The following is a 17071-nucleotide window of genomic DNA, read 5'->3' as shown; positions in this document are numbered from 1 at the left end:
TAGCACGCGTTTTTCAACAATTGGTCCCCTCCTTGTGCACATCACTGCTGGGGACACTACAGCTCATAAACCACTGAAGTTAGCACATCTGTTAAGTTACTAATTGCAGAAGGAGATAACACAATAAACTTTAATTCAGTCACTACGGTTTCAACGCCGTCGTCTGCCATCTAAAGTCTCATTCACGCTCTACGTCCATACTGTGTTCATTTTGTTTCTTAACACCAGGATAAGAGGAAGTAAGTTTTAACCTGTATGATCTTACAGGGAGGAGACTGTATGGGAATGAAGTAGACGTTACTGCAAACACAGGCATTTTTCTTGCATTTGCTCAAACATCTACTCCCGTCCTTGTATCTCAATGCACAGAGTGAAACCAGTCATACATGTAGAGCAACACTACATAGAAAAACCGAGGAGCTGCCGGTGTTTTGCTCGATTGCAGTGATAGAATTATAAGATTGCTTTACTGTTTATTACCCCGATGGTGCGTTGCCATCTTGATCCGCGTGTGAGTGTGTGAGAGAAAACTCGTATCGATTCTTTTCTCAGTATACTGGAGAGTCACAACAATTCCCTCTGCAGCTGCAACAGTGATTTAAGCAATGTTGTTCAAACACACACATACACAAAAAAAAGATGTTGCAGAGAGCTGATGAAGGTCCGCACGTCATTCTTCTGTCCTTGTTTACCTCTAAACCCCTCAAGTTGTCGGTCGCCCGGGTTGCATCTGCACCAGTGTCACACTTCCTGAGTGCTTGGCAAGTTTCGTGACAGTGATTCATAAGAGCTTGAACGCATTCATATGTAGAACGCTGATCTTTGATCGTTGCCTCACCCGACTGAGGGCTGCAGATTAAATTTTAATTGATGACCAGGAGCGACAAAACTGCTCAAGCTTCATATTAATGTCTTGGCTGACAAAAGCTCCTTTTCCGGCTGGCTTTATTGTGCTATCGAGTGGTTGATACAGCATCTCTGGCTTCGTACCAGTAGTATCTTAATGCTCCAGAGTAACTTTAATTCTGACATCTTTTTGGGACTGTTACATGACAGCTTGGGTGAGGTCTGCGTGTCTAACTGGGGGCTGTCAGGTGGCAGCACGACTTCCTTTCCAGCTCTGAGTGCCGCTCGTGGAGTCTCGTCTCCCCCCGCGTCAACATAAGATTACCAAACTCTTGTTTATTTGCATTTGCATCCTCGCTGCGTTTAACCTGCACCTCAAGCTGCGATCGGTGGCAGCGGAAGTGCCAGGCGAGCTCGTGGCATTTACCTGCTCGCATGGCATTTTCCGGGAAAAAGCTGTGAGAGGAAGTTCAATCACCGGCTCCGCGTGTGGGCTTATCGCTCGGCCTTTGCCGTGTTGCTTTATACGAGCAGAAGACATGATGAAGCTCCCCATCAGCGGCACAGTGGATCCGAGGGCTCTAAATCTGTCAGAGCTGCAGCAGAGCATGCTGGTGCAGCTAGCGGCGTGTAGACAGCCTGGATTTATAACTTTCTATTTAAATGGACGCATCTCTTTCCGAAGTGCCTCCTCAGTGGGTTATGATGGGTTCATACCACATTGCTCTGGCGCCTTTTTCTAATTCAGTTTCTATCTTTATCTCGAAGTATGTTCTGCAAGACAGCTTGTATCAGATGAAATCAGAGGCTTATAATTAAGTAACCACGACTTCTCCTGGATATTAAGCCAAATATGAGGAATATGTTTTACGCTCGACATCAGCTGGCTTACAACTTCTAAACAATGGCATCGACTGGAACAAAAGCAAGGGAGAGAATTATGCTTTTGGGTTTAGGTTCTAGGAACACTGTCGGCATTCAGCAGCAAGTAATGTATAAAAGATCCATGAAGGTTTTGGACTGTGACACCATATTAGCCAGAGCTTGGCCTCGTGTCATCTGTCAAGCCCGCGATTTCCACACAAGCTTGTGTCGTACACTCTTTGTGTGTAGCAGGGAAAGCAAAAAGGGCACAACTAATGAAATAAATCATGGCCGCAATCCCATTTCTGGCGTCAGAAGCCATTCCAATTGACAGCATGCACAGTATCAGGGTCCTGGAACATGCACACCTAAATGTGGTGCAGCCAAATTTAATATGATTAAGTGAACCTGCCATTGGCACATCATCCGTTTCGAAAGCTCTGCTGAACACCTTATTCTTGTGAGGAAAAATAGGCTGAAGCATCACCAGGACAGCTGAAATGTTGCATTGCCCCTGCTGCATAGTGTGTGTGTGGTTTTTTTTCTAAGAACAATATCAGGGGAAGAACATTCAGCATTTGGAGGTAGTGTCTCTGTCTCAGCCATTACTTGTTTCTGCAGTATGTAGCTTCACTGAGGGGATCACATGTTTAATTCACAACACTCGTTTTGAGGACACATTTTAATTACGTAATGAGTTTTGTTGGTAGTCAGCACTAGGGATGTATACCGAGGACCGGTACTTTTTGGTACTTTTCTGATTTTTGCGAGATGCGCGCGCTCCAGGTGTTTGGTGATGTTGCTTACCCCGAATTTCCACTGTGTTATAAAAACAACAACAGGAAGTGTTCCCGACTGAAGGATTAGTAGAAGAGCTTGTATTTGTCTCTTTTTTGAGATTTGTTTGCTGGTGTCAACACAGAGTGTTTTATTTTGAAAAGTAACCAGATGTTATGTTGTTATTTCTGTGCTCGACTTCCTGCCTGCTCGGTGCTGCGTCGTGCTGCATCTGCCAAAGTCCTTGTTATCTGTTCCGGGGTATTTGTAATTGCATAGCTTCTATTCTGTTGAAGCTTTATTATTACCTTGTGGTAATAAAAAGAAGGTTGAATCTTTTAACATCTTGTAAAGTCTTTATTTTTTTACACAAAATTACATGTTGTAGTATCGATAAGAGTATCGATAAGTATCGGTGCCGATAAGGAGTATCGGTATCGGTATTGATAAAATCATAACGATATACATCCCTAGTTAGCACATACGTAACAGTAACAGACCTGGAATTTGTATTTACGACAGTGGAATTGCACTGGGGGGCACCAAATCCACAAAATGCCCATTTCTACATAATGTTGCTTTAATATGCGAATGGTAGGACATTAGTGCTATTAAAGATGTACAGAAATACAATTTTGTGTACTTGAATGTACCATTAAGATGCATTAAAATATACTAAAGTACAGATCAGCAATTAAAAAAAACAACTTGAATTCAACTTTGTTTCAACTGGAATGATTTTTAAAACTTTATTGAAGTGTCCTTCAAATTGAAAACAATTATACTTTGTCTTTGTCACGCATTTGATTTAATTTTTTTATATATTTCTGTGTGTGTGTGATAGGATTAGAGTTAAATTTAATTTAAAAGAAGAATCTTATCTCAAAATAGCGTAAAGTGCACTCTGGTGTATTTAAAGTGTCATTTGTGGCACTAATGATGTATCATTAGCATATCAATTACATATCAGTACATCTTAAATCGTACACTTTTAGGTCATTAATCATGTGCTCATTATACTTGTGTTCAGTGGCGTTTTTCAATCAATCAGTGACATGATTAGTTGTAATTGTGGCAAAATCTGGTTGGTTTAACTGAAAGAGTATAAAAGCCTACAGTCAGCTGATTAAGGAGTCTTTAGAATGAGAGAGAATTAAGATATTCTTTCTGAGTGAACTTCCACTGAGCTTCCTTTCCCTGAAAATGGGTAAAGTGAACCTGACGGATATTTTGGTGAGAAGATATTCACCCGATGTTCCGAAAACCTTCTGCAAAAAAAGTCTGGTTCGGTCAGCTGGGAGCCTAGAATCCATATTCAGTGGGAGTCGTAGGTGTAGAGACTGTTATCTGATGTCAAGTCAATATTAACCTCTTGTATTTTCAGAGCACTTGTGTCCTGGAAAAAAAAAAAAAGCAGTCAAATGTGTAACTCCGCTAAGATCAGTTTTTCTTCAGATTGAGCTCCAAAAGAAGTCGTTTTTTCTTTTTTGATAGATCAACGAGGCGGCCTACGTACGTCGCTATCACATCTGTCCTGTTCGTGCCTGTTGGATGGCTATTTTCTTCCGTCGCTCACCAACATCGTCTTCTGTTGCTGGAACAGGAGAGCCAAATTTCAAAAATAAGCGTCCGTGAGGCAGCTGGTCCAAACTCGGAATATTGATCTGACACCATTAGGTTGTTGCCTCTTTATATTTGCTCGGTCATTACCTGGCAGACGGACGCTGTAGCAGCTGGTGAAAGGTGGGGTTTATTATCTTGGTGCGGACCACAGCTATCGATGAGTGACGGGAATAAAACGCTGATATTGTGCAGCTATTGATCTGAGTCAGATATGTCAAAAGAACACGTGGGGGAGCAGAAAGATGGCTGTAAGTGAATGCAAATACAAAGTGGCCACGCTTGTCTCCTGAGTTGAAGAGCATCCAGCTTCTATCTGATGGGAACACTCCTTATCTTTTACACGCGGAGTGAAACACACTTATCCGTGACACCGTGCTTTCATGGACACAAGCATACACGGTCCCAATGAATGCACCATCTTTAGTCCCTTTGAACCCTATTCATCTGAGCTTCAGTGCGACATGCCGGATTACATAAATGTCCTACAATTAAAAGGTAATAACACAAAGACGGCACACTAATGTGTAACCTAATCATGCCCTCTTATGTGGGAACATCACGTCGTGCATCTTGTTGCAGGCCGTGATTTTTTTTTGTCATGTAAAGTGAAAGAGACAGTGTGTCAGAAGTGGATTTAAGGAATGTGTTATTTTTTTTTTGATAGGTTATAATTTTAAAACCGTAATCGCTCAGCCGTGCCGGGTTTCAGGCAGTTTTCTCTTCTAGCTGTTGAAAAAAAACATCCTCTTACACAACACTGAGGATGTTTGTGTACAAAAATAGTGTGCAGCAACTTTTAACAGGCACAAGTAGATTGACCTGCAGGTGGCTCAGTAATCCAGTTCTTTCACCTTTTCACAGGTGAGTTTTTTTAATTACCTGGTACAGAGATTAGTCATCCCATATGGAAGGCTGTGATTTAATTAAGTGACAACGCTGTCTGCAGCTGGACGCAATTAATGTAAAACATGTGTTGCGTATGGAGAACTCTACAGCTGCTGTCGCATAGCGCCGTTCCTGCTGTTGCGTACCTCCCCTGTCAGCTTCTTCAGACACCACAAAGAGGACTGCACGTCTCCAGCACATTATATTTGCAGATGTTGATTGGACAGTTTAGCAAAACTCCCCCTGGCTCATTTGTGCACCACCAGTTTATCACCGACTATCCACCAAGGGTTTTTTTTCGGCCTCTCAGGTAGATTTTATCATCTGTTACTCCTTTGTTGGTTTAAACTGTGTAAAGAGGTCAAAACTCCTGCAAAACTCTGAGTATAAAGATGAACTTTATTGTTGGAACTTTTCAGCTTGTGGCCTTCATTGGGGTCATCAGGTTGATTATGCTTTTTTCCCACTGTTTCAGTTGTCTAGGCACCATGGATGTAGGTGAAGGTGTGCAAGAACCCCCCACTATGCTTTTCTTTGGCTGTGCTTGATTTATAAGTACCACCATTTTTCAAGGCTGTGTACAGATGTTACCCACATTCCCCAGAGGTGGTAGCCTTTAAACACCAGGTTCAAGTATGGCGAAAGGAAGACACAGCTCATTGAAGTCCAATTGGAACCAGGGTTTGGGTCACTAGAGCTTCACTGATTTGACAAAAGGGCCTTTGTCTCAAATGTGCTCCAGCTCTTTGTCTTGGTGACGTTCCTTCATACCTGGGGAATTGTGAGTAGAGTCCAAGATGTTCAGAGTTCCTGAAGACTTCTTTTACAACTGCAGAAAATTGGTATCAGGGGCAGTCCGGTTTTGTTAAACATTTGGGGCTCAGTTTAAATCTAGGTCAGTTATGTGCACTTTTTTTTCAAGCCATTAGAGGTAATACAATGCCTAAAAATCTGTACATCATTTGATAAACAATGGTTGGCATGGAAATAAATAATTCTGTAGAGTTTGCATCCTTTTTTTGATCTCATTGTTTTCCAACTGTCTTCATCGTTCTGAGATAACACAACAAATGTTGAGTATGACTAATTTTCCACTACTGCCACCTAAAAAAGAGGCCAAATTGGCTGTTACTATTTTTAAGTTACATAACATAAGTAGTGTGAGAATTTGACTTAACAGCATGACTAATTCGAAACCTATTTTTGTTATACTACGCTGCAGGAGAGTTCACAGAATGAATTAAGATCTGCTCTAATTGCAAATAAAGGATCTCCATCGCTGTGAAATGGTGCTCGATATTAGGCCAATAAAAGAACATTTAGGCTACTAGGCTTGGATTTACTTAGGGAACAACATTAGTTAGCTTGTTAGCATACTTAGCTAACATCTAGTAGTACATGAGTACCTTTCTATTTAAAGGAACATTTTTAGGTTATCATTTTAAAGCAATTTCACAAAAAAATTGATATTTCAAAATAATTTTTCCAGTCATGAGAAGTCAGTGTGTCGTAACTAAAGTAAAATATCATCTTGTGTTGTGTTAAACCACCCAGTGAACTACATCGTCATGCTAAACACGTTACCAAAACTAACATGGCTGCCAACTCGGCCAAGAAAAGGTACAAAAAAAATATTAAAATCACATAATATGATTTGATATATAACATAATTTGACCCTTTAACCCTTAAATGTTTAAATTACTTTACTAATTGATTTAAATTGATTTGGAAATTATTTTCATCTGTGTGATTCATTACACAAATCAAACAGGATCAAAAATGCTCGTGTGTCTCTTCATACCGAACAGTTTTTATTTCCAAATAAGGTCCGATGTTGCAAACCGGAAAGGGCGTGGCTTTGTCGCTCAGCTCGAGCTCGATCTCATTCGTCACCAGCAGATGGCAGGCGCCATTTTAAAAATCTTTAACCAGCCGTTGAGAAGTGGAACTGAACATGTCTCAACATAGCGCTGTTATGGGAGTAGAGAGCCGTTTTTTCAGGTCTTCCTCTTTGGCTAATTTTGCAGGTAAGAACATGCAAACAAACGTCAAATTCATGACTTTATTTTCAGTTAAAAAAATCAGCTCCGTATTTTTTACACTTAGCAGGATTTTGGGGGAACTAGGTAGCTCAGTTAAGCTAACTTGCTAAGCTAGCTTGTTTGCTGGGAAAGCGCTTCACTTTGGCTTTGTGGCAGACTTGTTGAAATATTTATTTTGAATCTCTCAATCCAAAGCGATGTGATGATGTTTTTGTTTTTCACATGCTTTGTGTGATATTTCAATTTGCTGTATGATGTTGAGAACATTGCCCCAGTTTGTGCCTCTTGTGTATTGTATTTGGGATACAGAGGAGATGGCATCAGTTGCATAACCTGCATAATGGTGATGTATTACTGTATAGGAGCAAACCAGAGCAGCTCTAAGAGCACAACTGGGGGGAATGGAGAGGTGAGGTGATGTCTGCATTCATCCAGGACAATACACCTGGCCTGGTTGCAGCTACCAAAAATGGCACATACCAGCAGAAGCATATTGTCATTGTTTTTGGCACATAGATGTCTGGAAATGGAAGAGATGTTGTCAGAATACTGATGTGACACATGGCACATACATTGTTCAAATTATATGGCTATCAGAATAACCAAAGCCTCACAAAATTAGAATAATCCTTATGTTATGTAGCCAAGCCTTGGTTGTACTTATTCCATTCCAGGGGAAAAGGCGATTTGTGTATATATTCACACAGTCTGCTACCTCAGATCGCTGTGCCTGTAAAATATCGATTCACAACAGAGCATGTACCTGACCTGTCAAATCCCCGATCTATAAATCAGCAAGGCCATGGAAAAAAATCCATATAATTTATATCACATCAGCGGGTTGTCCTTGGGTGTGTCTGTCAACCAGAGTCAATGAGTTCTGTCACGAACCTGCTCGAGAAATACTGCACAGTACAAGGATAAACACGAGTTGTTTCCTTTTTCTGTGGCATTGGTCTGCCATTTCTTTCCTTCTTACTTTCTATTGTGGTAAACGCTGAACAGCTATGTTGGTTTTGAGATTATCACCATGAGAGCAAGAGACTCTGAGCTCATCTGCTTCACAGATGAATATCACCCCGTTTGCTTTTTTCAAGGAAATGAATTCAGACATATCAAGAAAAACTGCACCAGTCAAAAGACTTAATGTCTGTCTTTCTTGTAGGGGTGGGTGACCTAAAACTGCACACAGTATTTTTAGTTTTTTGCACTGATGCTATTTTATAATTATATTAACTCAGAAATTATTTGACTCCTTTTCACTCTGTCGGCAGTGAAAGGGAACATATTTTTAAAAAGACAAATAGATTCTAAATCATATCTCATGTACTTCTTGGCTTCAAATAAGAATAAATATATGTTATGTGGGCTTGCATGTGATTTGAGAGACTGCCTGGTAATGTAGGTTAATTAGGAAATGTAATGTGATTCATTCAGAGTGAGACAAAGGGGAAGGATTAGGCATCTCAACAGCATTTTTTTTGTTGTAGAAAACTCAAAGTATATTTATTTAAAATTGTCAGTGTGCCATGGGGCTTATCTATCAACTATATTTACTTAGCAGCAACTGACACACATTGGAGAGGATCATGGAGCAGAAGGAGATTTTACGTAACGTTAACAACTTAACCAGCTGAGCTTGCGTTGGGGTATCAAGTAGCACATAGAACGACGCGGTAAAACAATGTCCTGCATCTAACTTACTACTCAGATTATTTATTTGGCTTCAATTTTGGCCTCTCTTGACTGCATTACAGCGTGCTACTGTAGATGGAAAATGGTACACGAGATTCATCCTTTAGCTTGATTTTCAAAGCACATCCTGCTTTTTACATTGCTGGCCCTGACGGAGAATGTAGTTTGAATTAAAATGGTTAGCATACATGAAAGCTATAAGAGCTTTCCAGTTGTGGTGGGGACATTTCCAAAAAAAAAAAATAAAGATACAGTAAATAACCAAATAATAGCCGGGTTTCAGTTAACCGCAGGGTCCCCTTTAAACGCTGGGTGCAGGTGTATTTTTTGATAAATAACCGCCGGTTCCAAATAAATGGCGAGTCTAATACATTTTTTTAAAATCAAGCAAGAAGACGTGACCACTGATGCTGCACGTTTTTCTTCTTTCGCCTTTTTCATGTATTGTGCTTGCTTTCTGTCAGTGAATATCACATTGATGATCGCCATGGCTCCGGTGCAGCAAAAAAATAAAAAGTACGCCTTTAAATCCAAACTTTAAAATATTGTAAAATATGCAGAGGAAAACTGGGGAGAAGTAGCCGCTAGACGTTTCTCTGTCGACCCAAGAGAGTAAGAGATTGGCGAAAAAATAAAACTGAGCTTCAGCATCTGTCCGAGGAGGACAGCAAAAAGGCCAGGCTGCCTGGTGGAGGTAGAAAGAAGGCTAGCGAGGAGCTTGAGATAACCATGCATTGATGGGTTATCAGCAAACGGGCACGCCATGAGAGTGTCCCACAGAATGATCAGGGCGATGGCGAAACAAATGTACGTCACCATGAGTAACAGCTAGGGGTGCAACGGATCAAAAAACTGACAGTTCGGATCGTTTCGCGGATCAGAGTCACGGATCGGATCATTTTTAAAAAATAAAAATAATAAAGACGAGACAAATGCCGCTGTGATAAGCGGTTGTTAAGCAGTCTTCGTTCTCACTCCTGTCAGTGAAACACCAGGGGTGATGCCGCTTCAAATGCGTGGCCATGCTTGATGTTTTTCCACTGTCATATGGCTTTCTTGTGCCACAGTGCCTACACACCGTCGCAGTTTTATCCACTAGCCTCTTTCTTTCATCATTATATTTGACAGGGAAGTCAAAATGCTCCCATTTAAATGACGCGGGGCATTCAAGCTCCTCCGTTCTTCCGCTCGCCATGACCACGCTGCACTTAACAAGTGTGTGGATTGAACATGCTCACAACTTTTTTTTTTCAAAAATCAATCCGCAGATCACGTGTGTGCCGAACCGAAGATATTGATCTGATCGGATCAGGGATCAATGATGATCGTTGCACCACTAGTAACAGCAGAGATGAGGAGTTTTTGTGAAGAAGGAATTAAACGCCTGTCCCAAATTGCCGCCTGGTCCCAAATAAAACGCCTGGTCTGTTAAGTGATTTAAACAAATAAACACCCCGGCTTTTATTTGGTAATTTACGGTAATCCACTCAGTCTTCACTTCCTTGGATGTTGGGAGTAGATAAAGTGGTTTGTGTTGGCTCCTGCAAACAAAAACCGAGATGTAGAGGCTTGTTTACCTTCTTCGTGTAGGTCCAGTAGTTACTGGATACAACTTAAGTTCTATGAGTACATGTAATCATAGCCACAGTAAAGCACTTTTTTTTTTTGATGGGCTGAAACACTTATGACAGTAATGATAGTGTTGCAAAATCCATGTTGTAGCTGAATGTGACACCGGTGAGGGTGATCATGAACCCGATAGACCGCCTGGCCCTACTTTCTTGCATATCTGCCTCTCATTTTCATCTCTCACGATTTCTAAAGCTTGTGCAGATGATTCTGACTTACGTAACTTAATCAGGATAAAAATACCTGTCTCTGCTTAATGGAAAAACTCTGTGTGCTTGACCTGCTCCTGTCCACAGCATGACTGTAAGCTGTTCAGATGCGGCAGCTGTATCTCCGGTGGGTTTGTGCTTTAATGCGTCTGTGCACTTGTGACTCTCTCTAATGGGGCAACGATGAGGCTACCTGGGAATGTGAAGCAGCCATTCACTAAGATAAAATGATCAGAGAGACACGGCTGACAAGGTCGGCTCAACTCTAAACATAATGTGTGCATTTCACCCATTCATACCCAGCATACCGGAGCTGGTAAATCTTCAATATTATAAATGAGATTGAAAGATACATGACAATAAATCCCAGCGCAGTATCTGAATAATATACATCTCATTGCATTGAATATTCGCTGTGAAACTAGACTGAAGTGTCTCTGAAAGCACACTGAGTTTTATATTCTGTTTCCGAGATGAGATGAAAAACCTCCAGTTTTCAAACGCCAACACGCTGGAATAAACTGTATGAAATATACAGAAATGTGCCTCATTGAATCATTTTTTAGAATATATCATGTGTTTCAGGGCTTTTCATCAAGTACGGCTATATCCACGCAGCATGTTGTGTATCATATGATGAAACACATTGCTTGCTCTAAGCAGTGGTGATGTGCCGCACCATCAAAACAGCACAATGACCCACATACTGCACCCATCATCCTCTAGTGGATGTTGCAGAAGATGATAGAAGTGTTTGAGTTTATCAGGAAATGTGTTTTCTCACTGCACACGGTGTGGAGACCCAAGCACCTGACATGCTAACAAGTCCAACAGATCCGTAATGAAACTCTCGGATTATGCTCTGCGTTGATTGATGCAGTCACGGCGTCTCCGTAACAATGTGAGAGTTGACGGATTGCATTTCCCGTGTGGATAAAGCACATGTATTGCATTTCTGAGATTTATGTCATGTCATCGTTGGAGGAGCAGAAGAATCCAATTTATGCCTGTCTCGGTTGTTTTATATTTATCCTTTCTTCAGCACACATCCATAGAATGATTGGGGGGGGGGGGGGGGGGGAGAGAATGTGGAGAGTGTGCGGTAGTCATTACCTCTCCAGTGGCATTTCTAATCAAGAAAAAGGTTTATTGTGTTCGCTGAGCAAAACAGTTATTTTGAGTTGAAAAGCAATTCTCCTCACACAGATGAAAGGGCCTATTAAACAAGAGTACTTATTGTCCACTCGTCGCCGCCTGCTTCCTCCCTCGTCCTGAGGGCTTATTTTTAGGATGTCGCAGTTGAAACTCTTTATTCCACTCCATTACCAAGCTAACAAACAAATGTTTTCACTTTCCCAGGTGTATTTTGTCTTTCCTCTGCCGTCACCACTGATGTCTTTCTCTCTGTGATTTTGTACCTTCTTCTCCTTCTCTAGATGTGCGGTGTCCGTCGAGACACTGGATGTCACGTGGTCACTCCTATGATGAGCAAACTGCGTGGAACCAAAAGTACTGTGTGGTTGCCGACTGTCAGATGCTGCTTCTGAACGAGGAGGAGGTGGTGAGAGCAGACAGTACAATCTTCTGTCTGTCAAGTCCTTCTGTGTCACCATTGTGTCATCTGTTCATCTTCCTGCTTTTATTTGTTCCTTGTCACTTTCATCTCAGTTGCTTTTGCTTTTTTAGCTCTTTGCCATCTACCTTTTTCTCTACTTTGCTTTATATTTTTACACCACATCTTAAATTCATGTAAATATTGTCATGTTTCATGTTTATATAATGATAATAATAGTAAATAATTCCAGCAAGTCCTATTAAACCACAAGGACAGGATATTGTTGGATATCACATATATTAGTAGCTGCAAAACATTATGTAATGATTGTCAACTATTAAGTTAATTGCAAACTATTTGGATAATTGATTATTGGGTTTGAGTCCGGCTCTAAACTAAAATGCCTTGAAGATGCATGATCATTTGGGATATTATATAAATTACCAGCTGTGAAGAGACACAAGCTGTAGAATGAATCCTGTGTTGAGGGGGGAATTTATTCTACATTTAAATTCATCCCACACCGGAGACCACAGGCAGCCAGGTTGTGCAGAGCAAGCTCCTTGCCTCTGTTGTTTTGATTAGCGTCACACAGGATTATGCAAGTTTGTGTGAGATTAGAGGTCCTGTTGTGCACAGCACATCGGGAGTCAGCAGGGTAATCTGAATTGCATTGTTCACTCTGCAGTGTCCTGCCCTTGTTTAACAGCTTTGTGTGACCTCAGTTTAAAAGGTGACTAATTGCAAGGATTGGGAACAGTATCCAGTGATATTGTTAAACTCACATTGTGGAAAACCAATGATTATGTTGAGGAATTTATGAAACCTTCTATAATTTTTGAATGAGGCCAACTTTAACTAGAATTTTAAGGGTCTACCCCCCTGACCTTTTACATGACTGCTGGAACTGGGGAGAAGAGTGTAACTTCAGTTTAATCTCTGTCTGAAGGTATTGTGGTATGCCATGTTGAAATAGAGCAGTAATTGCGGGGAGGAATTATTTGAATCGATGCTTTGGCAGCCTTTCCACAACAGTGCTTTCTTTCCCCTCAGCAGCAAAGAACAACAGCTTTTTAAATGCATCCATCTAGAGACCCAGACTCTGAAAGGTCATCTGTAACACTGCTGGAGTCCTGCGATGTCAGCAAACTGCAGGTCAAAACGATGAGACAGTCTTATAATGGGCTTCCTCCAGAGGAGGGTGTGATGGCGTGATATAGATAGGTAGACAGTTTTTATTTGACTGGGTCAGAGAATCGACTGCTCCATGTTTGAACCTGCAAACATACAGTACACGTGGAACATGTATGTGCACTTCTTAGGGTCATGTTTGTCACGGTTGCTTGGTCACAAGATGAATGATTTGATCAGAGTTAATATGAAAATACAGTTTAGTTCAGGCTCCTTAGACTCATGCAGCCTGTAATCAATGATCACAAGTCAGAGAATGATTCAGATGCAGCCTCTAACATCCTGTGAAGAATACCCATTTGTTCTGGTTGTGCATGTGATGCAATCTATCTCCAGTGCAATATCTCTTCTTTTAAAATGCACTTCAATAATTCATATTCAGCCACATATTCCAAAAAAATGAGAACAGTTTAAGCTTGCCCATTTTCTTTGTTGTCTGAAGCTGACACATTTATTTCCTTGCACACTGATCTTGTGATCGTAAAAGAATGTAATAATGAAACAAGGTCATATGCTACATATTTAAAACTTCATACATTTCTTTTTTTTCCAATATGTATGTGTCCTTATTCACTCTTTATATAATGTTGCATAGTAGGCTATCTTAGAGCTTTTGAGATGGCGTCCTAACAGCAGAGGGAGGACATAACTTTTCTACATTATGCCATCTTAAATAAACAGACTTTAAGTTATTCAGAGACGGAAAGACTCCCGCTGTCCCTGCAGTTGAACGATATCTCCAGCTCAGACAAGCTTTAGTCCAAAAAGGTTTGCAGCTCATTTGTAAACAGCCTCTCAGAGCTAATGGAGGAATATGCTATTTTCATCTACCCCCAGGTTGATCCCAATCCCAATCCCAAGTCTCTTCCAATCAATCGACTATTCATCTACTTTATGGCATTAGTATATGACTTTTAAAATGCAGAAGTCGTGAATGCCCTACAGTGAAAAAACACGAGAGGGCAAGAAAGCGAAGGAGGCGTTCGATAGTGAGAGGAAAGAGAAATCATTATGTTCAAAAGACTTTAAGAGTCCCCGCACAAAAGTTTTGATTGATTGTTGGCCGTGAAGGAGTTTTTGCTGTAGGGGTTTCAGTAAACAGTCACACTTTTTCTTTGTTTCTGCCTTTTTGTTTTCTCCCTTTTTGTCTTTCTTACTTTTTTTTTTGTTTTTCTATTTTTTGGTGGATTCTTTTGTCCTTCTTCAATCAGTTTTGCTCTTCAGCCAGGCATGTCTGTTTCTCTAGCTCGTCTTGTCCTCAAATATCCAATGCTGACATCAGAAGCCGAATCAGAAATTCCTTTATCAGTTACGTAAACGGGGAAATTTGTGCGTCACAGCAGCCAAAAGACAGTTCAATATAACAATAATAATAGCAAAAAATACACAATATAACAAAAAGGTAAGAAGAATAGTTAGAGGAGAAATAGAAAATAGAATCGTATATTCATAATATGTACAAATATTAACAGTGTAATCATATACAGTGTGGGCAGATATTGTGTACTTTTGTCAAACACTGCTTACTTAATAATGTATTGTCTTGTTTGCCAAAGGTAAAGAGGCCCTTGACAATTTGTTGAGCCAGTGTGACACTTCTGTAAATCGTAGCACAATTAATTCTCCCACAAACATAAAAAATCAAACATAAAAAGGAGGAGTTCAGAGAGGGAATGCATAACTGTGCACAGAGGTAAAACAATCTCAAGATTCAGTGTGAATGCCAGTGTGTCTGGAGGGCAACAATATGAAGGTAATAAAGCTGAAAGAAAGTTGTGATTCCAGAGGGGTTTCTAGGGTTTTGGACTTTTTTTGCTTTCTCAGCTTGTTATGAATCCTCCAGTTGTTCCACGGGCCCATGAAGCTCACTTTATATGTTCAGATCATTACTCTCAAAGGTTTGCATGACTGCCAGTAGAGGGGGCTCATGATAAAAGATATAAAAAAGTTTTTATAGTACTTCTAACAGGAAAAAAAGAAGAAAAAACTGTATCAAATTAAGGATGCTTTGATTTCTGCCTCAATTAAGTGGGCTTAGCTCATTTTCTTTATGGTTGTAATCAAGTCAGCGCTTACATCCGTGGCAAAAGCAATTACAGTATCTTAAGTGGGTAAGCAGAGAGTGAAAAGACACTTTCCTTCACTGTTCCATCTGTTAACCCTTTCACAAGGAATGAGACAGATGAGTTTCTATCTCAACAAATCAATTGCAGCTTCATATTTAAACTAATTGAATTTTTTTTTACTTTTAGTTTGCAAATAGGGAAAGACAAACTGTATAACACTCTTTGTCAGGATAAATAAAATGTATCAATGAAATAATTTTGATTTAAAAAAAAAAGATAAATTAATTTAAAGTTCCGCTGCTTTGGCTCTGATGCAGCATCCTCGGCACTCTGTGGTCTCACTCAGTGCCCCACTCCCACACATGATAATCTCCTCTGCAAAATATCTAGTAATTATATAGATCAATTTAATGTAGTTGAGCAAAAAGAGCAATATTTTTCTCCATAATGTTGTGTAGTGGTGGTATAAAGTAGCAGAAAATGGAAATATTCAAAGTCAAAGTACATCAAAATTGTACTTTAATACTTTCTAGCACTGATTATTTTGAATTTTGACACTAACAATGCCAATGTGTGTGTGTGTGTGTGTGTATGTGTATATATATATACACATATATATACATGCGTATATATATATATATATATATATGGATGGATGGATGGATAGATGGATAGATAGATAGATAGATAGATAGACAGATAGATAGATAGATAGATAGATAGATAGATATGAGTATTGGATGATCCATATCTGTATTTTAGTTTGTAGGTTCTTTCTAAAGCTCACGTTTTGAATAAGTAGTCACTGAGCATTACAAATTAGATTGGATGTGAGTGAATTAAATCATTATTAAATTATTATGTATTATGATAATTCAAAATTATAAAATCCAATCCCTGGCCAAGACAAGTGTTCCTGGAAGCCTGTTACCCCGGCCATGACAGTGCTGCACTGTATCCCCCACAGAACTGTTGCGGCGAATAGTGGGACTCAAATTACAGCTCGTAATGCTTAGTCATTATGGCTCAGACCACCAGACATTGTCTTTACGTCAGAGGCGGTGTCAGTGAGAGCTGTCCTTAAACCCTTAAGCCTCATGAGGCGAATAAAGACGTGACGATCAAGAGACACGGGGAGATAAGAGACGGACATGGAAACAGAGGGATGGAGAAAACAAGATGGACAGGGGGCCGCATTGAGAGTTGAGATGTGTGAGGGTGTTCGATAAGCTATTATCACCCCTCGTGGAGGACAGCAGGCCCTTTCCCCTTTTTTTTCTTTTAGTCAACACTTTCTCACCACAGCCATCCTTCTCCCTTTGTCTGTTTAATCTTTAGGAGACAAACATTTGGTATGCGAGCTATAGGAAGATATGGGCTGACACAGACTGATGTGCTGCTAATGTCTCTTCTGTTTCATCCAATGACTCCTCATTCATCAGAAGCTGTACGGCTTTTGTGCGCTATTGGCCCAACACAGCATTAAACATGGTGACCAGAATAACCACAACAACACAGATAAGGAGCCTCGGTGACTATTGTGTTTCCAGCCGACACCATCTTTCTTCTTGTTAGCCTTCATTCTTCCTTTTGTGGGCTTCCTGCTCCATGTGCCTGCTCTGTATCTGTGCCTTTTGTTGACACTCATTCAGCCTTTTTATCTGTCTTGAATTTCTTGCTCTGTGTCC

General features: G+C 40.3%; 1 protein-coding gene across 7 annotated transcripts in view; it reads left to right on the top strand.

Annotated features, from left to right (window-relative positions):
* dab2ipb (DAB2 interacting protein b) overlaps positions 1 to 17071 on the top strand; it is a 174523-nt gene that overhangs the window by 10033 nt on the left and 147419 nt on the right. For 5 of the 7 annotated variants that reach the window (XM_030435605.1, XM_030435598.1, XM_030435602.1 and 2 more), the window contains exons 1-2: positions 6915 to 7023; positions 12008 to 12132. In XM_030435605.1, coding sequence (XP_030291465.1) covers positions 6951 to 7023; positions 12008 to 12132 — 198 coding nt within the window. In that variant the 5' untranslated portion in view covers positions 6915 to 6950. Of the gene's footprint in view, positions 1 to 6914; positions 7024 to 12007; positions 12133 to 17071 lie in introns of those variants that run through there. The other 2 variants (XM_030435599.1, XM_030435603.1) reach the window with 2 other exon arrangements.

The sequence above is a fragment of the Sparus aurata genome, chromosome 12 (genome assembly GCF_900880675.1).
Source record: "Sparus aurata chromosome 12, fSpaAur1.1, whole genome shotgun sequence".
Classification (NCBI taxonomy): Eukaryota; Metazoa; Chordata; class Actinopteri; order Spariformes; family Sparidae; genus Sparus; species Sparus aurata.
The sequence above is the reverse complement of the archived record's forward strand: the minus strand, read 5'-3'. Positions and strand labels throughout refer to the sequence as shown.